At 27.1% G+C, this 24,564-nt stretch overlaps 1 protein-coding gene across 1 annotated transcript; it reads right to left on the bottom strand.

Annotated features, from left to right (window-relative positions):
• Positions 1–1,921: 1,921 nt before the first annotated feature.
• On the bottom strand, positions 1,922–24,504 carry LOC117909912. The gene is made up of 9 exons (XM_034823963.1): positions 21,086–24,504; positions 20,148–20,630; positions 17,561–18,043; positions 13,540–14,016; positions 9,186–9,623; positions 7,919–8,209; positions 4,052–6,382; positions 2,956–3,398; positions 1,922–2,156 (listed from the first exon to the last, which is right to left on the bottom strand). Exons 1-8 carry the CDS (start codon positions 23,897–23,899, stop codon positions 2,973–2,975), a joined length of 7,743 nt encoding a protein of 2,580 aa, XP_034679854.1. The 5' UTR covers positions 23,900–24,504; the 3' UTR covers positions 1,922–2,156; positions 2,956–2,972.
• Between the last annotated feature and the right edge of the window lie 60 nt (positions 24,505–24,564).

The following is a 24,564-nucleotide window of genomic DNA, read 5'->3' as shown; positions in this document are numbered from 1 at the left end:
AAATTTAAAAATATAAAAATAAAATATTTATTTCTTGTTATCAATTTATCAATTTTTTTAAATGTTTACCTTTTTATTTTTTAATTCTTATGCATCTCGTTTTACATCTAATTGATTTCTCAAGAAGATTAAAGAAATGTGAAATATAACTGAAGGTAAAAAACTTCATCATTCTTAATACAAGCTCATTTTTATTCAAAAAATTAAAATTAAAAAATAAGATTATTTTATAGTTTCTAGATTAAATATAACATTTCTATATACTTCTCTTCTTTTTAATATCTTCAATTTTTGTTTCGTAATCTATTATCTTAATTTTATTTCTCTGCTTAATCTTTAAGGCTTAACTTCTTTTTGTATTATTTTTTAATTTAATTTTTTATATTAATTTTTTTATTAAATTTCTTTCAGTGTTAATCAATTTTAAAAGTTTTACTTTATGAAATAGTGATAATGAGTTATATAAATTATTCGAGTTGAAGATTTAAATTACAAGCCTACTAAATTTTAATTTGTTTGTAATCTAAAAAAAAATCTAAATAGAAAAAAAGATGTTGGATAAGGAAAAGATAAACAAAAGATATGAATTAATAAAATGATGAATTTTTATATTTTGTTTTATATTTTCAAGTGGGAATTCAATATTTTGTTTTCATATTATTAGTTTTAATCTTATTTTTAATTTTTATTTTACAATAACTAAAAAAAATTTATTCAATTTTATAATGGAAAGAGATAAGAAGAGGTATTTTCATAAGAAACATTAGATGGTTAATTTATTTAAGTATCAAATTATTATGTGTTATTCCAAGATTAGGAACATTAAATTTTCATTCTTTTTGTTTGAATGACTTAAGTTTCATAATAACATTGTTTACAACTTGAGTTTTAGAATAGCAAACACGAAAGATGGTTCATGAATTTTTCATTTAATGCATGCAAATTATGGGTACACTAGGACTACATATAGTGTCCCTCTATTATAATGTTAGTACTAAATCACCCCCAAATTCGAGAACATGATTTACAATATTGCTAAAGCATGACAATAATTATGGTGTCATCTAAAGCCTAAATCACTGGATAATCAAATTGACAGGTTGTTAGTTGTATTTATTTATTTATTTTTCAAGTAGACTTTTCATAACCCTTGAAAGACTTGGAGGTTGCTTTAGAATGTTGGCACTCTGGTTGCATAATTAGAGATCATAATTGAGTAATTGCAAGTGAACTTGATTTTCCTATCAATCAATAACCAACCAAACATGAGTAGATTGATTGTTGCACAATGAGCATACAAGTGACAAAGTCATTTTGATCATGTTATCTAAGATTGATTATCCAAGAAGAACATTCTAACTAATTAGGCTTCATTTAATAAATCAAGAGGTCTCTACTCTAATGATTGTCCTCATAAGGCATTCTTAAATATATTTGACCAATTTCATATTTCAAGCCAAACTCTAAACATCCTATTAAATGATATTATGAATCCTTTATCTACTATTAGATCATGTTTAATGAATTTTCATAATATCATATTTCACATTTGAAGGCAATATTACATGATTTAAGACATGATTAAAAATTTACTCAAACAATATACATAAATTTAGCAAATAACAAAGATTCTTTTATCATATATATTTCATAATTTATGAAATGTCAACACAGGCAATATAAGAAGTTGAATATTGATAAATTAAAACTTTCATCATTGTGCAAGACCACACACTTAAAAAACACATTTTCTTAGGAATATAACAATGAGTTGAGCAAAATGCATATGAAAATCTAGCATGTGTTTGAAGAAATAAACTCTCTCTAATGAAGGGAATGATTGAATGAAACATCATTGACAATTTCTCAATATAAGTAAGGAAAATATAAAACAAATCCAATAAACCTAAAAAAATGAAAATGACAAGAACAAAAGAAAATGATACCATTTCAAAATAAATAAGGTAAAACTTAGTAATAGTGTTTGTAGAATATATTACAAAGAAAAAAAAACATATTATTGCTTCTGGATAAAAAATAAAAATAAATTAAAAAAAAAAAAAGTGGATTCTACCTCCATCCTACAATTTCTCTTACAAAGGCTGCATCTGCACTTCATCTCAAATATAACAAAACTTAAAGTAAATCCAGTGTACCTAAAAAAATGAAAATGATGAGAACAAAAGAAAATGATACCATTTCAAAATAAATAAGGTAAAACTTTGTAATATTGTTTGTAGAATATATTACGAAGATAACAAAAAAAAAAAACATATTCTTGCTTCTAGATAAAAATAAAAATAAAATAAAAAATAAATAAAATAAAATAAAAGTGGATTCTACCTCCATCCTATAAATATTTAATGTTTTTCAAACTTAAAATTTATTTAATCTTGTTTTTCAATTCCTTTATATTTTATTTATTATTCATTTTTTTATTTGAAAAATAAATTTTTAATTAATGAAATTTATTATTACATGTTGATAGTAAATATACAAAATATTATTTTGTTTTTAGCATTCATCTTGAAAGTTATACTTATCATAAATTTATATTATATCATTCACATGCTATACTAATTTGAATTGCCAAAGGTTCTTTCATTGTAAAATGGTGTATTATTTAGTTAAATTAGAAGAAAATAAAGGAAGTTAATTTTTATATGAATGTAAAGAAATAGAATATTCACAATTTTTTTAATCTATTAAAAATAAATTCTATAAATTTTTTTAAATAAGTGTGATTTGACTGTATTTCGAAAGAATGATAAGTAATGTCTTACATGAAATATATTTAAAATTAAATTTTAAATTAATCTAGTAAGTTACTATTAAACATTAATTAACCTTCATACTTTTTTATTTTTATAGAATATTTCTATCAATAATTCAATATATATAAGGAGAAATAAAAAGTATGGGAGAGAAAAATAAAAAGTAAGGGAGAAAACTAACCTTCTCACAAAAGAATACTACGTCTTCTGTAGATCCTCCATTCTACAATTAGTGATACGTAGTTCTTTGAGGTTCTGAATATTCATGAGTGTTAGAAGAGAGGAAATATATTTCAAACTATCATTCTCTTCTTTGATCCATCTCAACCTAGGTAAGGATACCAACTTCAAGGTTTCTAACTTTGAGAGGATCTCGACATTTCCATCAATTCCTTGAAGAATAATCACATGTTCTAGGAGTTTACAATCTTCCACATTTATCTCTTTTAAATTCTGGAAGTTGCGTATCAAATGAGATGGGACAAGATTGAGTAGACATGGACAATTGTACACCCTTAAGATCCGTAAATTGCAGAAGGATCCAAATGGAAGTTGATGATGCCATATATCCTTCACTTTGGGTAGATATGAGAGTGTAAACACCTCTAAGTTAGGGAATGAAACCTATAATATAATCCATGACATCATCAATTGGAAAGTTAGAATAAACATAAATATATTCTTTAAATATAATTCATCAACTTAGTATTATTAACACGTCTACTTTAGTTATATTTAAAAAAATGAAATAATAAGGGATTCTCATGCCACAAATTATTTTTATTCATATAAATAATTTATTATTTTAAATCATACACACTCTTTTATTTTGTCCCATTAATAGATTCTTGTGAATGCCTTTTCAAAATTTCCTTTTTCTTTTAAAAGATTTTGATCATTTCACTTTTAAAATTATTTTGTATTTATTCCTATTAACCTGACTTTTTTCTTATTTAAAGTAAAATAATACTTATAGGTTTTCCTTATTTTTATACTCATTCCTATTAATATTTAATGTGTTTAAAATTAAAATTTCTTTTAACCTTATTAGTTTTTCAACTCCATATTTTATATATTATTCATTATTTTTATATTATGTAAATAAAATGAAGTGTTCAAATAATTTTAACATGGTGGAGTTTGGAAAGTGTATGTGGACCCACCCTAGTCTTTCATTTGACTTATATCAATATAAAATGGCATAAAATAAAAAAAAATTAAAAAAAAAAAAAAAAAAACTTAAAACCAACGAAATTGGCTAATAAGCTTTAACATACCTTATGACTGAAAAATGAGTCTTTCGACCTTGCATTTCTACTCTGAGATGTGGAAGATGTTGTTTCTAACTTAGAACTGAAGTTGATGAGTTGCGGTAGACAATAGAGCTTCAAGGATCGCAATTTTGGGAATAGTTGCAAGTTGGTCCCAGCATGTCCATCTTCTTTTATTTCTGACTCCCTTTCAAAGACTATTATTTGTTGCATGGCATCGCAATTTCCTATCATCATTTCTTCAAGTTGGGAAAGGCCTCTAGCCGTGGAAAGCAAAAGGAGAAATTTCAATTTAGGACATGAATGCACATCTAGGGTTCTTAAGTTACCAAAACACCCTATTGGAATTGGATCATGCAGAAACCGTTGATCCTTTGAATCAATGATATATTGAATATTGGGACTGTTACTAACTCGGAGATGCTTCAGTTCAAGAAAACTCTCCCTATTTGATGGGCAAAGAACATACTTAGCACCACGTAATTCAAAGAACTCTAGTTCTTCACTTCTCTCCAACAACTTGCTAATTCCATCCCCTAAATGTAAGCTGCTATTGACACTCTGGAGCTTCAATGCTCTTTTGGTTCTAAATTCCCGCCGATCATCATCACCTATCAATATCACATAGCTTGTCAAGTTCTCAAATAGAATGTCTTTTGGTAGCAACTTGGCATCAGGTATTTCTATAGATAAATTTGTCAAATAAGACAAATGATTTAGCTCTGATAAACAAGCATTGCTTTCACCTTCAACCACCCATTTAGTAAAGCTAGATATCATGCTCAAACATTCTAATCGAGACAAACTTGATAAGATATTTCGTGGAATTACTTCAAGCTCCTCGCAATCATCCAAATCCAACAGTCTTAGATTGGTCAGTTGCACCATTTCATTAGGCAATCGTTGGACTGTAGAACCGGCCAAGCTAAGAACTTCTAGTTTTCTTAGCTTTCCAATTAGAGCAATGTCTTCCAACTCGCACCCATCTAGACGCAATGTACGGAGATTTGCAAGGGAATCAAGTGATGAAGGTAGTGTTGTAAAATGCATATCTGACAAATCCAAAACTTTGAGTTTTTTCATCCCTTCGAAAAATGTGTTCGGGATATTCAAGGAAGGATTGTTTCTGTGCAATAGAAAAGATTGAAGGTCCGGACATACCAACCCTTGAGGAAGCTCATGCACAATTTTGCAACGCAAAGAGATGAAAGTACAGCTTTTGGATTCATCAGTCTCTGACCATTTTTCCAATCCAACATCGTCTCTGACTACAAATGGATGAGGATCCTTGGATGCAATTTCTCTGGCAACATCATAAACAACATCGGGCATCCTCACAAAATTGTGTCTATCTTCATGACTGTCAAGTAACAAGCCTGAGGCTTTGAGGATTTCCACCAATGCAAGTAGTTTATCTCTTGCTTGCTCCAATGAGTCGATGCAGTCAAACAAGTCTAAACCCATACCATATTGTAACAAGTCATCCATTGAAATATCATAACAGCTCAACGAACCACAAAGTAAGAACAATGACTTGACTTCATCACCTTTCAAATGGTTGTAGCTCCACTCCAGACAGGAGTACACCTTTTCATCCACTCCTATGATGTTTGTTGGTGCACAACTCCTGAGTTGTTCCAAGGCATTCTTCCATACAGCCACGGTCTCATCTTTTAATGCCTTGGCAATTGTTACAATTGCAATTGGTAAACCCTTACATTCTTCCACTACTTCTATGGCTATGGGTCGCAGTTGAAGATTCTCCTCCACGGAATCACCTGTTGTCTTCTTAAAAAAACTCCAAGCTTCTTCCGGTGGTAAATGTTCCACTGGAAAACATATTTGTGCGCCCATGTCTTTGCATAATATGTCTCCATCCCTAGAAGCCAACACTATTTTGCATTCTTTCTCATCATCTTTACAAGGAATTCCAGCTTCCTCCAAATTAATCTCCTTCCAAATGCCATCTAAGATTATAAGGATCTTCTCTTTCTTCAGTCTCTGCTTCAGTTCAACTGCTCTTGTGGATTCATCCAACCCCTTAAATTCCCAGTCTAACATTTCTGCAATATTTTGTTGAATATATGAAATTACTTCTTGTTGAAGTGTACAAGAGTCTCGAGTCCAGGATACATCTATATAGAGTTGTGCGGTGAACAAGTGCTGTTGCTTAGCTTGTTGAGCTACTTGTTTCACCAGTGTGGTTTTGCCCACGCCGCCCATCCCCACTACTCCAAACAAGTTGATCTCGTCATCTCTTAGAGCATCCATAATTTTGTTGAAAGTGGAGGCTCTTGATTCAAAAGCTTCATAAGATACTCCATCAAGGAATGAAACCTGTTGCACAGACACAATATATGCCATCAATTGGAAAGTTGTGATAGGCATAAACGTATTCCTTAAATATAATTCAACTCCGAAATAATCGCATGTTCACTTCAGTTATGTTATAAAAGTTTCATTAGTGAAAGAAAAAGTAATTTTCATTCTAAACAATTTTCCAAAAAATCAAATAACTATTATAATATTAATATCTTTCAAGAAATATAATTTAAATGGGGCTTCGGACAAAACATTAAATAAAGTATTAATAATTAAAATATTAATCAAAACATACAAAATAAAATATAAAATTACAAAACTTATATCATTGATTCAAAGAAAAAGTTCATAATTTTGTTTTTGGAAAAGTGCTTGGTTTATTTTGATGTTAACAACAAAATAACACAATTTAAAAATTAAAAAAGAAAAAAAGAAAAAAAGAAAAAAAAAAAAAGACCAAGAGTAAAAGAGAAATGAGGTCCAAATTAAAAATGATGTATATATATATATATATATATATATATATATATATATATATAATTTCTATGTAATAAATAATAGGGAAAAGTGATAAATATTTATAAATTAGTTTTATATTTATTTATTTAACAATATTTTAAAATACATGCACATTTCCATAAGATGTTTATTTTCTGAAATACTCATTTACTTGACAATATTAAATAAAATTATCAAAAAGTTAATTTATCATTTTAATTTGATAAAAAATATCTTACAAATAAATATATTATAATTTTTTTATTATATAATATTATATACAAATCATTTTGAAAAAATTCTCCAGGATCTTCGAGTGATAAATAAAATATTTCTAATTCTCTAATTAATAATGATTTTAAATACTGTATTATATAAATATACTCATCTTCTCATTTTTCTTAATAAAATTGAAAAAACAATTATTAGTTGACATTAATAATAAAATAAGAAATTTTAAAAATTAAAAATATAATTAAAACTAAAATACTTAAAAATGAAATACAATTAAAAAATATAAATTAAATACAATTAGAACCAAAAAAAACTTAAAAAATTTTAAAAATAAAATATTGACTTTCATTGATTTCCAATTCTTTCTTAATATCTATACTTCTACTAGTATCATTTAACAAAGTGAAAGTTAATATTTTATTTTTATATTTTTAGCTTTAAAGTTTTTTAAAATTTTAATTATATTTTGAATTTCTTATTTTAATCAGTTTAAAAAAAAATCCAATTGGCGTTATTATTTTGACAAGTAAAATGTCATTTTAGAAAATAAATATATAACTTATGAAATAGTGCATGTATTTTAAAATATTTTTGGATAGATGAAGATAAAACCAATTTATAAAAGTTGAGATTCCTTTTTTTATGTATTTTTTAATTAGTGAATCAAAACTCACTTTTACCTAAATAATATTTAGGATTGTAATTTTTTTTTTAAATGTTAAAATAAGGATAATAAAAGTAATTTAACCTTTATTTTCCTTTGTTAATATTTTAAGAAAGTAATATAAGGAAAAACAAAAAATATGGGAGAAAACTAACCTGTTCATTGGAGAGCTCTACATCATTAGTAGGAGTATAGACATCTCTCTTGTCCTCAATCCCACAATCAATGGTATGTAGCTCTTCGAGATTGAGAAAATTCTTGAACATGGAAGGAGACAAAAGACATCTTTCACTGTCATTCTTATCCTCGTTGCATATAATACATCTTAATCTAGGTAGTTTCTCTAACCGTAGGATTTTTAACTTTGAAAGGATCCTAACATCTATCTCCTTCAACTTGGGGAGACTTTTTATAACCAACACCTCCAAATTAGAAGGGAATGAAACCTACATGAGAAACACAATATTTAATACATGACATCATCAATTGTAAAAGTGTGATAAATGTAAAAATATTCTGTCAATATAATTCACTAACTCTCAAATCATATACAAACTTTAACAATCTCCTTTTAAATTTATTTTTCCTGTTAAAAATTTCAATAATTTCACTTTTAAATTCATTGCTATATTTATTTCTTTTTTATTTATTTACGATGTTTACTTTTTTTTTATGTTTTTACATTAATATTTAATTTTTTAAAATTAAAAATTCACTTTTAACTTTATCCTTGTTTTCAACTCTTTTATATTATATTTATGAACCACTAGCTCTTTTTATAGTTTTTGAAACTAAATAATAAAATTATTAACTTTGATGATTATTTCAAAATCAAGATTAATTAGTCTCCTTATATGAAATAAAATATGTTTTAATTACTTTCCTCATATGAAATAAAATATGTTTTAGTCTTTTTTATTTTCAAAAGTAAAAAGTTAGTAATAAATTTTTAAATATTTCAATCATCTAACATCTTACCCCAAATTTCCCAAATGTTATTAATTTTAATTATTTTAAAATTTAAATAAAATATTATAATTTGAATTAAATTTTCACTAATTCTCCATTCCAATTCATAGTGATATTTCTTTAAATTAGGAACTAATTTTTTTTCCTTTGTAAATTAAAATAATAATTGCCATTTTTTTCCTTAATTATTTTAATATTATTTCTATTAACATTTATCTTTTTTAAAATTAATTTTTCACTTTAAATTTTTCTTTTTTCAACTCATTTGTAATTTTACTTATTATTCACAATTTGTTATCATTTAAGATTAAATTTTAAATTAATTTAATAAAATTATTATTAAAAATTAATGTATTTTTCTCATACTTGTTTTTTAAAATTATTTTTATAGTATCTCTCCCTAAATATTCCAAGTATTATAAAGAAAAACAAAAAATATGGGAGAAAACTAACCTTTTCATCGAAGAGTATCCCACATTTAATGATATGTAGCTCTTTGAGGTGGTGAAAATCCTTGAACTTGGAAGGAGATAAAAGATATCTCATGTTGTCATTATTGTCCTCGTTGTCCTCATTGCATATAATGAGCCTGAGTCTAGGTAGTTTTTCTAACTTTAGAATTTCTATTTTTGGGAGGATTCCAACATCTTGACTAAGTCCTCGATTATCAAACACACATTCTAGGACTTTACAATCACACACATCTACCTCTTTCAAATTTTGGAAGCTTTGTATCAAATGAGATGGAACAAGATTGACTAGACGTGGACAATTACACACACTTAAGATCCGTAACTTGCAAAAGAATTCAAGTGAAAGTTGGTGATGCCATATCATCTTCAATTTGGGAAGATCATCGAGTTTTAACTCCTCCAAGTTAGGGAATGAAACCTAAAACAAAGATACAATATAATACATAACATCATCAATCATAAAGTTATGATAAATATAAAAATATTCCTTACATAATTCATTAACTCTCAAATATTCACCTGTTCACTTTTACTATGTATAAAAAATATGATGTTATAAGAAACTTCGAGAAATCAAATTACAAGGAATCATATCTCATGGTTGGTGATCAAGAGTTTTTCTTAGCAAACAATCATTCATTTGTTTCATCTATCATTGATATGTTCCATATGCAAACATTTATTATTTCATATTAAACCATATACGCACTTTAACAATTTTATTTTTAAGTTTATTTTTCCTATTAAAAATTTCAGTAAGTTCACTTTTAAATTCATTACCCTATTTGTTCATATTAACACTTAACTTTTTTTTTTTAATGTTTTTAAAATTAAAAATTTATTTTTGATTTCATTACTTTTTTCAACTCTTTCATATTTTATTTATGATCCACTGGCTTTTTTCTTATTGTTTTTATTTTAAAAAATAAATAATAAAATTATTATTAATGATTAATATAACTACAAAGTTAATAAAATTATTAACTCTCATCATTATTTTAAAATCAAGATTAATTAGTTTTCTTACATAAAATAAAATATGTTCTACTCTTTTTTATTTTCAAAAGTAAAAAATTAATCATAAATATTAAAATATTTTAATCATCTAACATCTTACCCCAATTTTCCAAAATAAAATTCATTATAAATATTCTAATATTTAAATAAAACATTATTATTTGAATAAAATTTTCACTAATTCTCTCCAATTCATTGCAGCATTTATTCCAATTACACCTAATTTTTTCCTTTCTAAATTTAAATAATACCGACCATTTTTTCCTCATTCTTATATTATTTACATCAACATTTATTGTTAAAATTAAATTTTCTCTTAATTTTTTTTTCTCCCGCTCCTTTATAATTCACTTATTATTCACCATTTTTTTAATTAAAATTAAATTTTAAATTAATTTAATAAATTTATTATTAAAATTAATTTAATGATAAATTAATATTAATTTAATTTAATTATAATTTTATAATAAAAATATAAAAAAAATTAGTCATTGAAGGAAATAGATAGAATAAATTTCTCCTTTTCTCATTCCATTATTACAAATAAAGAAAAAATATTAAAAAATGAAGATCCATTTTTCAATTTTTATTTTCATTATTTTTCCTCCAAAATATTATTTTCAATTTCCTTATAAAGCTTTTAAAACATATAAATTTTTTAGTCTTTTATTCAACAACTTGGATTATTTCAATAATTTTATATATAATTTGGTTTATTTTTCTCAATAGTAATTTACATTGATATTAATACATTACCGAGAAACAAATTTTTATATGATATCCTTTAGGTCCTTACAAAGTGGAATTTGGAATGTGTCATAGAACCATTATTTCTTTTTTATTTATGATTTGAAGGAAAAGGTTTTGTAAAAGGAAAAAATATAACTATAGAAATTAGGTACAAAGCTTAACTTATCTTGTACTTTTTTCGCTATTTTTTTTCACTAAAAGAATAGAGGAATGACTATGAGTGAGGCCAAATACACTAATAATAGAAGGTAAATAGGGTAGAGAATGATGAGTGTTTGGACTTGAAGCTGATAGATTTTATTCTAATATCGTCAATTATTTTTATTCATATAAACCATTTATTATTTTAAATCATATGTACTCTTTTATTATTTTTTTTTCCTATTATGAAATTCTTATGATTTCATTTCTTAAATTTCATTTTTCTTTTAAAATATTTCAATGATTTCATTCTTAAATTTATTCCTATTAATCCTTATTTAAATTAAAATAATACTTAAAGTTTTTCTTTATTTTAATACTTGTTCATATTTATATTTAATGTTTTTTACAATTAAAATTTTGTTTTTAACTTTATTCATTTATCAACTTCTCTATAGTTTATTTATTACTAATTATCTTTATATTATTTAAAATTAAATTTTCAAATAATTTAAGAAATTTGTTATTAAAAATTCATACTGACTATACAAAATATGGAATTATACTTATCACAACTTTTGTTATGTCATTCACAAATCATACTAATTTGATTATGCATGTCTGTATTACTCATAAACAACACTAATTTAATCATGACACTAATTCACGCAAACATAATATTGTCATATATAACTTAGACATTAATTCAAACAAACATAATAGTATCATATATAACTTAGACATTAATTCAAGCAAACATAACATTAAATCCAATTTCACTGAGACTAATTTTTTCTATTAATCCTTTCCAAATTTTAAGGTCTTTTTATTATTTAACTTAGACATTTTTCAAATATCAAACAGTATCCATAAAAAAATAATTAATATGCTAAATTCTCTTTTCATCTTTATGTTATCTCCATTCAACACACTTACAAGGAGGAATTTAGAAAGTGAATGTGGAACCAACCTAGTTTTTCCATTACAACTTAAGAGAAATAAGATAGGAATGGGGTAAAGAAGACAATGATTGGAAAGAAATGTAAATAGGGCAAAGGGTGATGAGCGGTAGGAGTGGGGGATTGAGGTGGGATGAGGGCCTTGAGATTACAAGGTGGGCATGCTCTTTGCTTTCTGAAAGAGCACTAAATAACAGAGGAGTTAATCTTCATTTTTGTTTCATCTTCCAACACACATATCCCATTTGTTAGAAAATAAAAATAAAAATAAAAATTATAAGGTGTTTCCACTAAAAATCTCTCATATTAATTTACAACAATAATTTTGTCAAAATTATTTTCAAAAATTCAAGATTAAAATATTCCAAATGATGTGATTAATTTTTTTTATTAAATTTAAAAATATTAAAATTTATTTTATTCTACATAAAAAAATTGTCATTAAAACTTATATTTATGATATTTTATTTCATAATATTTTTTTATTTTATAAAAATTAAAATACCACATGATAAAAAAAAAAAATTGTTTTATAAAATTAAAATACATTTAAGAAAATAGATTGTCAATAATTAATTGACCTAAGGATATGATTTATAATCCTTTATATAACAAATTAATATAAAAATATTGACTTAAACATACTATAGGATGATGAAATTTAATAAAAATATATAAATAAATAAATAAACATATATCTATCTATATATATATATAATCGTTTGATTCTAAAAACTTCTAAAAAGATAGAAAATGTACTTAAAATAAAATAAAATTTTATTTTAGATAACACAACTATTGTAAAATAAATAACTATAAATATAGAATTACAAAATGTATATCATGAAGAAAAAGTTCTTAGATTTGGTTTTTAAAATTAGATAAATTATGTCAGATCTGGCTTTTAAAATTAGATAAATTGTGTTAATTTTGCTCTTAACAAAAAAAACACATAAATTCAAAAAACATAAAGGAGAAAAGATGTCTAAATAAAAAAAAGAAAAAAAAAAAAGCACTAACACTCATAGATAACAATATATGCTATTGTTTTAATTTTCATTTTTATAAAATTAATTTTAATTCCTTTTTAAATTTTATTTTTTCAATTAAAAAATTCCTCTAATTCCCTTTGCAATTCATTTCTATATTTACCAAATAGCACCCATATTTTTCCTTTTAAATTAAATAATACTTACCATTTTCCTCTATTTTGATATAATTTCCATTAATATTTATTTTTTTTAAAACTAAAATTTTCTTTAAATTTATTTATTTTTCAACTCCTCTATAATTTAACTATTATTCACCATTTTTTATTATGAAAAATTAAATTCTAAATTTGTTTAATAAATTTACTATGAGAAATTAATATAATCTCATCATAATATTTTTGTATTATTTTAATGGAATATTTTTATCAATATTTCCCAAAATAGTATAAGAAAAAAAAAATGGCAGAAAACTAACCTTTTCATTGAAGAGCACTACATCTTTGATAGGAATACTGATATGTCCCTTGTCATCATCTTCCTTCGCACACCTTTTGATGGATAGGCATTTGAGGTTTTGAAAATCCACAAGTGTGGGAGAAGAGAAAAGACATTTCATGCTTTCATTCTTGTCCCCATTGCATATAATATTCCTCAACCTGGGTAGTCCTTCTAACTCCAAGGTTTCTAACTTTGGGAGGATCCTAACATTTCTATCAAGTCCTTGAATATCAAACACATGTTCTAGGACTTCCAACTCATAGGCTTTTATCCTTTTTAAATTGTTGAACCTTTGTATCAAATGAGACGGGATAAGATTGAGAAGACCTGAACAATTGCACACTTCTAGGATTTGCAAATTGTAGAATGACCTTGGTGAAAGTTGGTGATGCCATATCTTTTTCAACTTGAGAAGATTAATGAGGTTCAACGTCTCCAAATTGGGGAATGAAACCTGTAATAAAACACATGATATCATCTATTAGAAAATTGTGATAAGCATAAATATATTCCCTTCCTTAAATATTCATCAATTCCCAAATATTAGCATCTTCACTTTAATTACGTTATAAAAATCTAAAAGAATTATGTGAAAATCTTCAAAAATTTCCCCCATGAAAGTTGACTAGTTATCAATAGAGAGTTTATTAGTTTCAGCAAGCTCTTGCATAATATTAGCTATTTAATGGCAATTCTTTAGTTATATTTCTGCTAAAAGAACATAGGAATGACTATGGTGGTGTGAGAAAACAGTGGAAATTCGTGGAAGATGATGAGTGCTAGGACTTGGATGTTGATAAGAGGCATCAGTGTTATGGTTAAAGCACTCTTTTATTTTTTATCCTATTAATAAATTCTAATGATTTCCTTTTTAATATTTGCCTTTTAAAAAAAATGTTTATGATTTCACTTTCAAATTTATCCCTGTATTTTTTTTATTAGTCCCTACTTTTCCCTCATTTAGCTAAAAATTTTCTCTTAGTTTTATACTACTTCCTATTGGTATTTTATTAATATTTTTTAAAATTAAAATTTGTTTTTAACCTTACTCGTTTTTCAACTTCTTTATATTTTTATCAGGACAATTATGTTTAAGAGAGCATTGGAAGTTTATTAAATAACAATGATAATAATAATTATTATTATAATACTTTTACAAACTTACCAAAATAAGATTCTCTCTTAATAAATTATAAAAGAGACTTTTTTTTTAAATACCAAAATTACCTTTAATAAAAATATCTTATGGCTGAAATTTTCCATTAAATTAAATATATATATATATATATAAAATTAAAAAACAAACAAAACAAGTTGGGTAAGAGGTTAAAAGCCTAGTCTTTCCCCATTTTCCTTCTTATTTTGATCTTCAATTATAATAAACTCACCACACCCCAACAAACAAAAATCAAAATTTCACAATTTTTTTCATACTCGTTTCTCCAACCAAGATAATCAACCAAAATATCTCCCAACAATGTATTCAAAAATTATAATTAGTGTTCAAAATTTATAACATTCTCTTCAATGGAGATCGTCTTATTATTATAGAGGTTAGAACTTACTTCCTTTTCTTCATTGTAAAAGAACTTATGATAGTTTTAAACATATGAAATTTCATTCTAGAAAATATTTTTATTAAGGGTAATTATAATATTAAAAAAAACACCTAGGAGAGTCTTTTTTTTTTTTAATTAATTTAGAGATAATCTTATTCTGATAAGTTTATAAGAGTAATTTTTTTCTTAAAAAAATCCTTCCATGCTCTTCTAGACATAATTTTCCATTATATTGGGGATATCATTCATTATTTTTATATTATTTAAAATTAAATTTTAAAATAATTTAATAAATTTATTATTAAATGTTAATACTAAATATACAAAATATAATTCTTTTTTTGGTATTCATCTTGAAAGTTATACTTATCATAAACTTATGTCATATCACTTATAAACCATACTAATTTCATCATATATATCATTCATAAGCCACTCTAATTTAATTATAACATTAATTCAATCATATATATCTTTATATATTATTTTTTATTTTATTATTTTTTAAAGTTTTGTAAATAATTTTCATATTTTTCTTTTTTTTTTACCAATGTTTTCATAAATATGGATTTTTTTCATCAATATTCCTATACAATAGAAACTCCAAAGTTTTTTTCTTTATTAAAAAGGTGTACTATTTAGTTCAATTAAGTAAAATAATAAAGAAAGTCAATTATTAGGGGAAAGAGATATAATATTTTTTATTTTGTCACAATAAATCATTATAAAAAATAAAACTACATAAATAAACAAAATCAAGATTCATTTTTGTCTCCATTTTCCATCTAAAAATTATTAAATCCAATTTCACTCAACTAATTTTTTTTGTTAATCCTTTTCAAATTTTAAGTCTTTTTTTTATTTAACTTAGACATTTTTTAAATATCAAACAATATGCATAAAAATAATAATAACACACTAAATTATCTTCTCATCTTTATGTTATCTCCATTTAACGCACTTACAAGGAGGAATTTAGAAAGTGAATGTAGAATCAACCTAGTTTTTTCATCACATACAACTTAAAGAGAAATAAGATAGGGATGGGGCAGGCAAAAGCTTCCATTAAAATTAACTTAAGAGAATTAACATAAAGATGAGGTAGGGAGAAACAAAGGAGACTGATGGAAAAGAAATGTAAATAGGGCAAAGGTTAATGAGGGTGGGACATGAGGGATTGAGCTGGGATGAGGGCCTTGATATTACAAGGTGGGCATGCTCTCTACTTTCCCAAAGAGCATCGAATAGAAGATCGAGAGGGTGATTTTCATTTTTGTTTCATCTTCCAACACACATATTCCATATGTTACAAAAATAAAAAATAAAAAATAAAAAATAAAAAATTACAAGGTGTTTCCACTAAAAATCTCTCATATTAATTTATACCAAAAATTTTGTCAAAAATATTTTTAAAAAATCGAGATTAAAATATTCCAAAAGATGTGATTAAGTTTTATTATTATATTTAAAAATATTAAAATTTACTTTATTCTTCGTAAAAGAATTATCTTCAAAACTTATATTTATGATCTTTTATTTCATAATAATTTATTATTTTATAAAAATTAAAATATCATATAATAAAAAAAAACTTATGTTTTGTAAAATTAAAATACGTTTAAGTAAATAGATTATTAATAATTAATTGAGCTAAGGATATTATTATAATCCTTTATATAATAAATTAATATAAAAATATTGACTTAAACACATTAGAGGATGGTGAAATTTAATAAAAAAAAATAAATATATATATATCAAATCCTTTTATTCTGAAAACTTCTTAGAAGGTAGAAAATGTACTTAAAATAAAATAAAATTTTAAATTTTAGAGAAAACAACTATAAAATAAAGTTCTCAGATCTGGTTTTTAAAACTAGATAAATTATGGTAATTTTGCTCTGAACAAAAAATAAATAACACATAAATTTAAAAAAAAAAAAAGTATATAAGAAAAGACATCTAAATATAAAATAAATAAAAAAAGCACATAGATAACAATATATACTATTTTTTTATTTTTTTGTTTTTATAAAATTAATTTTAATTCCTTTTTAAAATTTATTTTTCAATTAAAAGATTCCTCTAATTCCTTTTCAATTCATTGCAATATTTATGCCAATTAGCACTTATATTTTTCCTTTTAAATTAAATAATACTTACCAGTTTCTCTCGTTTTATATTATTTTTGTTAATATTTATTGTTTTTAAAACTAAAGTATTGCTTTTAATTTATTCTTTTTTTCAACTCCTCTATAATTTAATTATTATTCACCATTTTTTATTATGTAAAATTAAATTTTTAATTAATTTAATAAATTTATTATTAGAGATTAATATAATCTTCTCATAATGTTTTTGTATTATTTTAATGAAATATTTTTATCAATATTTCACAAAATAGTATGAGAAAATATATATATATGGGAGAAAACTAACCTTTTCACCGAAGAGCATTGTATCTTCTATAGGAGTATTGACATGTCCCTCCTCTTCGTCTTCCACCATACAATCTTGGATGGATAGATGTTTGAGGTTTTGAAAATCCATGAGCGTAGGATGAGAGAAAAGACATCTCATGCTATCATTCTTGTTCTCATCGCATATAATATACCTCAGTCTAGGTAGTTCTCCCAACCTCAAGGTTTCTAACTTTGGGAGGATCCCAACATTTCTATCTAGTCCTTGAAGATCAAACACAAACACATGTTCTAGGGCTTCACAATCATTTATGTCTATCTCTTTCAAATTCTCCAACCTTTGGATCAAATGAGATGGGATAAGATTGAGTAGGCATGGACAATCGTATACTTGTAGGATCTGCAAATTGTTGAAGGACCCAAATGGAAGTTGGTGATGCCATATCTCCTTCAATTTGGGAAGATTGTCCAATTCCAACTCCTCCAAATTAGGGAATGAAACCTGTAATATAATACATCACATCATCAATCGGAAAGCAGTGATAAATATAAGTATATTCTCTTCCTTAAATATTCATCAATTCCCATATATTCACATCTTCACTTTAGTTATGTTTTAAAAATCTAAAAAGATGATTAAAAAGAATCATGTGAAAATCTTTGGAAAAATCTTCAAAAATTTCCCCATAAAAATTGACAAGTTATCAATAGAGAATTTATTGGTTTTGGCAAGTTCCTGCATAATATTAGCTATTTAAAGGTGATTCTTTAGCTATATTTTTGTTAAAAGAACATAGGAATGACTACAGTGGTGTGAGAAAACATTGAAAAATCGTGGAGGATGATGAGTGCTAGGACTTAGATGTTGATAAGAGGCATTAGTGTTATGGTTAAAGCACTCCTTTATTTTTTATCTTATTAATAAATTCTAATGATTTCCTTTTTAAAATTTGTCTCTTTTAAAGATGTCAATGATTTGACTTTAAAAGGGGTCCTTAAGACTTTAAAAATGGTCTACATAATTAAGAGGAGTCCAAACCTATATAGCGTCGAAAACTTTCTCTCCTATCGAATGTAAAATATCACAAATACCCTCCTATGCAGACACAACAACTTCGTTGTGTCCCACAGGAGGGGCAAACAAACCCCAACATTGAGGTCCAGGATCGACTCTAATACCATTTGTAATAGCCCGTACTCAACCGTGTAAATATTGTCCGCTCTAAACCTAAAAGGGTTCTTGCGGCTTTAAAACGCATCTATATAGTTAGGAGGAGTCCATACCTATGTAGTACCAAAAACTTTCCCCTTTATCCAATATGGGATATCACAAAAATTATTAAATCCAATTTCATTGAACTAATTATTTTTTTTATTAATCCTTTACAAATTTTGAAGTTTTCTTCTTATCTTTATGTTATTTAACACAATTACAAGGAGGAATTTAGAAAGTGAATGTAGAACCAACCTAGTTTTTCCATTAAAACTTAAAAGAAATAAGATAGGGATGGGGTAGGGAAAAGCAAAGGAGACAATGATGGGAAGAGTAGAGGGTGATGAGCGGTAAGACATGGATTAAAATATTCCAAAAGATGTGCTTAATTTTTTATTTAGTAAATTTAAAAAGGTTAAAATTTATTTTATTCTACGTAAAAAGAATTATCATTGAAACTTATATTTATGATCTTTTATTTCATAACAATTTTTTTATTTTATAAAAATTAAAATATATTTAAGTAAATAGATTATGAATAATTAGTTGACCTAAGGATATTATTTATAATCTTTTATATAAAAAATTAATATAAAAATATTAACTTAAACGTACTAGAGGATGATGAAATTTATTAAAAATATATATATAAAAAATATCAAATCTTTTTATTCTAAAAACTTCTTAAAAGGTAGAAAATGTACTTAAAATAAAATAAAATTTTAAATTTTAGAGAAAAAAACTATTAAAATAAATACCTATAAATATAAAATTACAAAATGTATATCATGAAGAAAAACTTCTCAAATTTGGTTTTTAAAATTAGATAAATTACGTTAATTTTGCTCTTAACAAAAAATAAAAAATACATAAATTCAAAAAGAGTAAAGAATAAAAGACGTCTAAATAAATAAAAAGGAAAAAAAAAACACTAACATGCATAGATAACAACTATTGTTTTATTTTTCATTTTTATAAAATTAATTTTAATTCCTTTTTATTATTTTTTTTCAATTAAAACATTCATCTAATTCCCTTTGCAAGTCATTGCCATACTTATTCCAATTAGCACTTGTATTTTTCCTTTTAAATTATATCATACTTATACCCTCATTTTATATTATCTTGTTAATATTTATTGTTTTTAAAACTAAAGTTTTGCTTTAAATTTATTCCTTTTTTTCAACTCCTCTATAATTTAATTATTATTCACCATTTTTTATTATGTAAAATTAAATTTTAAATTAATTTAATAAATTTATTATTAGAGATTAATATAATCTTCTCATAATATTTTTGTATTATTTTAATGGAATATTTTTATCATTATTTCACAAAATAGTATAAGAAAAAAATTAAATATATATATATATATATGAGAGAGAAAACTAACCTTTTCACCGAAGAGCATTATATCTTCTGTAGGAGTGTTGACATGTCCCTCATCTTCGTCTTCCTCCATACAATCTTGGATGGATAGATGTTTGAGGTTTTGAAAATCCATGAGCATAGGAGGAGAGAAAAGACATCTCATGCTATCATTCTTGTCCTCATTGCATATAATATACCTCAGTCTAGATAGTTCTCCTAACTTCAAGGTTTCTAACTTTGGGAGGATCCCAACATTTCTATCTAGTCCTTGAAGATCAAACACAAACACATGTTCTAGGACTTCACAATCATTTACGTCTATCTCTTTCAAATTCTCCAACCTTTGGATCAAATGAGATGGGATAAGATTGAGTAGACATGGACAATCGTACACTTGTAGGATCTGCAAATTGTTGAAGGACCCAAATGGAAGTTGGTGATGCCATATCTCCTTCAATTTGGGAAGATTGTCCAGATTCAACTCCTCCAAATTAGGGAATGAAGCCTGTAATGTAATACATGACATCATCAATTGGAAAGCAATGATAAATATAAGTATATTATCTTCCTTAAATATTCATCAATTCCCAAATATTCATATCTCCACTTTAGTTATGTTTTAAAAATCTAAAAAGATGATTAAAAAGAATCATGTGAGGACCTTTGAAAAAATCTTCAAAAATTTCCCCCATAAAAATTGACAAGTTCTTAATAGAGAATTTATTGGTTTTGGCAAGTTCTTGCATAAAAATATCAAAGAGTATTTACAAATAAAATATTTTACTAAATTCTCTTCTCATCTTTATATTTTCTCCTTTTATTAACACACTTACAAGGTGGAATTTAGAAACTACATCTATACCCAACCTAGTTTTTCCTTTGATATATTTATTATAAAAAAGTGATGTGAAAAAAAATAATAAAACCAAGAAATTAGCTATTAATTAAGCTTTAACATACCTGACAACTGAAAAATGGCATGTGGATATCAATATTGCCTTGGGAACACATTCCTTGCGATGTTGTTTCCAACTCAGAGCCGAAGTAGCTGAAGTTCATAAGCTCTGGTAGATTATCAACTTCCAAGAATTGTAATTTAGGGAATGGTTGCAAGTTGGTTCCCATATGGTCATTTTCTTTTATTTCTGACTCCCTTTCATATGTGATTATTTGTTGCATGACTTTGCAATTTTTTATTCTCATAGATTCAAGTTGGGAAAGCCCTCCAGCGGTTGAAAGTAAGAAGATAAATTTCAATCCATCACATTCCTCCACATTCAGAGTTTTTAAGTTATCAAAAAACCTTATTGGAATCAGACCACGACATACTTCTTCCAAGTTAATCAGCCCATCAAGAATCAACGACTCTAATAAAGGAAAGGCACCCTTTTGTAGAACTCGTTGATCCTTTAAATCAATGACATATTGAATCTCTGGACTTGCACTAACGTGGAGATGCTTCAACTTACAAAAACCCTCCTTGTCCAGTTCATAAAGAATACTCTTAGTACCACTCAATTCCCTTAACTCTAGTTCTTCAGTCTTCTTTAATAACTTGCCAATTCCATCTCCCAAATATAAGCTTCTGTCAACCTCATTGAGCTTTAATGTTCTTGATGTTTTACAATATGTGGGGAACATCCCATCACCCATAAATATTGAATATCTTGTTAGGTTCCCAAGGAACATGTCTTCTTTTGGTAGCAACTTGGCATCCGGTATATATATATCTAAAGTTGTCAAATGAGACAAATGATTTAGCTCGGATAAACAAGCATTGTTTTCACCTTCAACCGCCCATTGAGTAAAGCTAGATTTCATGTACAAACATTCTAATCGAGACAAACTTGATAAGAGATTTTGTGGAATAACTTCAAGTTGCCCGCAATGGTTCAAGTCTAACAGCCTTAGATTGGTCAATTGCACCATTTCATTAGGCAATTGTTGGATTGTAGAACCCACCAAGCTAAGAACTTGTAGATTCGTTAGCTTTCCAATTAGAGCAATGTCTACCAACTTGCACCCATCTAGACGCAATGTTCGGAGATTTGAAAGGGAATCAAGTGATGAAGGTAGTGTTGTAAAACTCATTTTGGATAAATCTAAAACTTTGAGTTTTTTCATCCCTTCGAAAAATGTGTTCGGGATATTCAAGGAACTGAAGGAAGGATTGTTGCTGTACAGTAGAAAAAGTTTAAGTTCGGGACATACCAAGCCTTCAGGAAGCTCATGGGCAGCTCTGCGATTCAAAGAGAGGAAGGTGCACCTTTTGGATTCATCGGTCTTTGACCATTCTTCAAATCGATCATCTTCCCTTACTACAAATCGATGAGGATCCTTGGATGCAATTGCTCTGGCGACTTGACGAACCACGTCATGCATTCTGACATAAGCATCATCATTGCTTTTTAGCAATAAACTTGAGGCTTTGAGGTTGTTGATCAACGTATGCAGTCTATCCCTGGCTTCTTCCAATGCATTGATGTTTTGAAACAAATCGAGGCCCACACCATATTTGAACAAGTTATCGATTGGAGTATCCCCATAATCCAACAAACCGCAAAGCAAGAACAATGACTTAACCTCATCACCATATAAATGATTGTAGCTTAACTCTAGAGTGAGGAAGATTTTTGCTTCAATTCCTTCAACAGTGGTCTCAATAGATCGTGTAAGTTGCCGTAAGGCATCCCTCCATGTAATGGAATCCTTACCTTTTAATGCCTTTGCAACTGTAACAATTGCAATAGGCAAACCCCCGCATTTTTTAAGCACCTCCTCTGCTGTAGGTTGCAAATCTGGTTTCTCAATTGACTCGCCTGCCTCTTTTTTAAACAAACTCCATGCTTCTTCTTCCGACAATTGTTCAACTGAAAAATTCTTTTCGATGCCCATCTCATTAAATAAAACGCTATGTCTTCTAGAAGTCAGCACCATTTTCAACCCTTTATGATCCGAAGGGATCCCGACGTCCTTCAAATTAAGGCCCGCCCAAAGATCATCTAAAATTATGAGAAGCTTCTTCTCTCGAGTCAACCTCTGACTAAGCCGCCCTGCTCGTCCCGATTCGCTCTCCTCCACAAATTCCAAACCTATCACATCTGCAATCTGTTGTTGGATTTTCTTCAAGTCCACCGTCTGGGATACATATGCTGTCGGCACTTCGTCAAATAACTTCTGTTGCTTCGCTTGCGCAGCTACTTGTTCAACCAGCGTGGTTTTGCCCACGCCGCCCATCCCCCATACACCAATCATGCTGATCTTATCATCTCTCAATGCATCCATTATTTCATTCAAAATTGATGCCCTTGATTCAAAAGGGTCATAATTTTTAGAAGTCACGTTCGGGGCAGGGACACGATGTGATACGCCATCACGGAAATTGCGGGCTTTTTGGATTTCAACAATAACCTGTGCCTTCTGGTCTGCTTCTCTGCCTAGCTGGTAACGTGACTTGAGATTAGGACACCACCCTTTGAAACAGCTCTTGTTTTCATCTGTCATCAATTCCTCTGCCTCCCCTGTAATCCCATCTGCCCGAGTCAGCCAGTCATGAACAATAGGTCTGATTTCATCCCCTCTTCTAATGGCTTCATCAACAGTTATCTGAAGGTCATCCTTTGCATGCCCCAACTCCTGAACCTTGTTGCTGAGATCATCCATGTAGCCGCGGTAGCAAAACAGATAACTTAGCCGGCGCCCAATTGGAGCAACCGAGTACTCTGCAATTTTGCCAGCAATGGTAGTAACGATGTTAATGACGCTCTCTGTCATTTCGTCTCAGTTGGATTTTTTTTTTTTTTTTTTTTGTTAGCTTTTTTTAGGAAAACAAATGGGAAGCGAGAAAAGGAAGAAACAAATGAAAGCAGCAATAAGAAGAAACTAAAAGAAGAGAACGCAAGAAATGAAAGGAGAAGAGTATTTGTTCCAAGCAGAGGGATGGTGAGTAGGAAAATGGAAAGGAGAAACAGTGGTGAAACTGAAAATGAGTAAAGTTAGGAATGGATGATAAGATGGCAAAGGTGTAGAGAGTGAAGATATGGAGAAAGCTCAAGGAATGCTTGTAATTTGATTCAGTGTAACAAAACGACAACAAGGAAAGCTGGTGTTTTTAGAGTGGATTACCAAACTAAAACAAATGGGATTTTTTTTTTTTTTTTTGGGAAATTGGTTTTGTTGGAAAACAGGTGGGAAGTGAGAAAATAAGAGGAAACTAAGAAGAGGGTGGAGCAAGTGAAAAGAAACAAGGAAACGAAAAAAGCAGAGTTTCGGTTCCAAACAGAGAGACGGTGAAGGAATCAGAGGTGAACGAGAGCCAAGTTAGGAATGGATGATAAAATGAGAAAGAGGCAGTGACTCAAGAGATGAGGAAAGCCAAAGGAGTTCATGTAATTTGATTCAAGGAAAGAAATCTCTGCTGTAAGGCCAAAAGGGCTTGA

The sequence above is a fragment of the Vitis riparia genome, unplaced genomic scaffold, assembly GCF_004353265.1.
Source record: "Vitis riparia cultivar Riparia Gloire de Montpellier isolate 1030 unplaced genomic scaffold, EGFV_Vit.rip_1.0 scaffold466_pilon_pilon, whole genome shotgun sequence".
NCBI classification, from domain to species: domain Eukaryota; kingdom Viridiplantae; phylum Streptophyta; class Magnoliopsida; order Vitales; family Vitaceae; genus Vitis; species Vitis riparia.
Note: the sequence above shows the minus strand (reverse complement) of the source record. Positions and strands in the feature narration are given on the sequence as shown.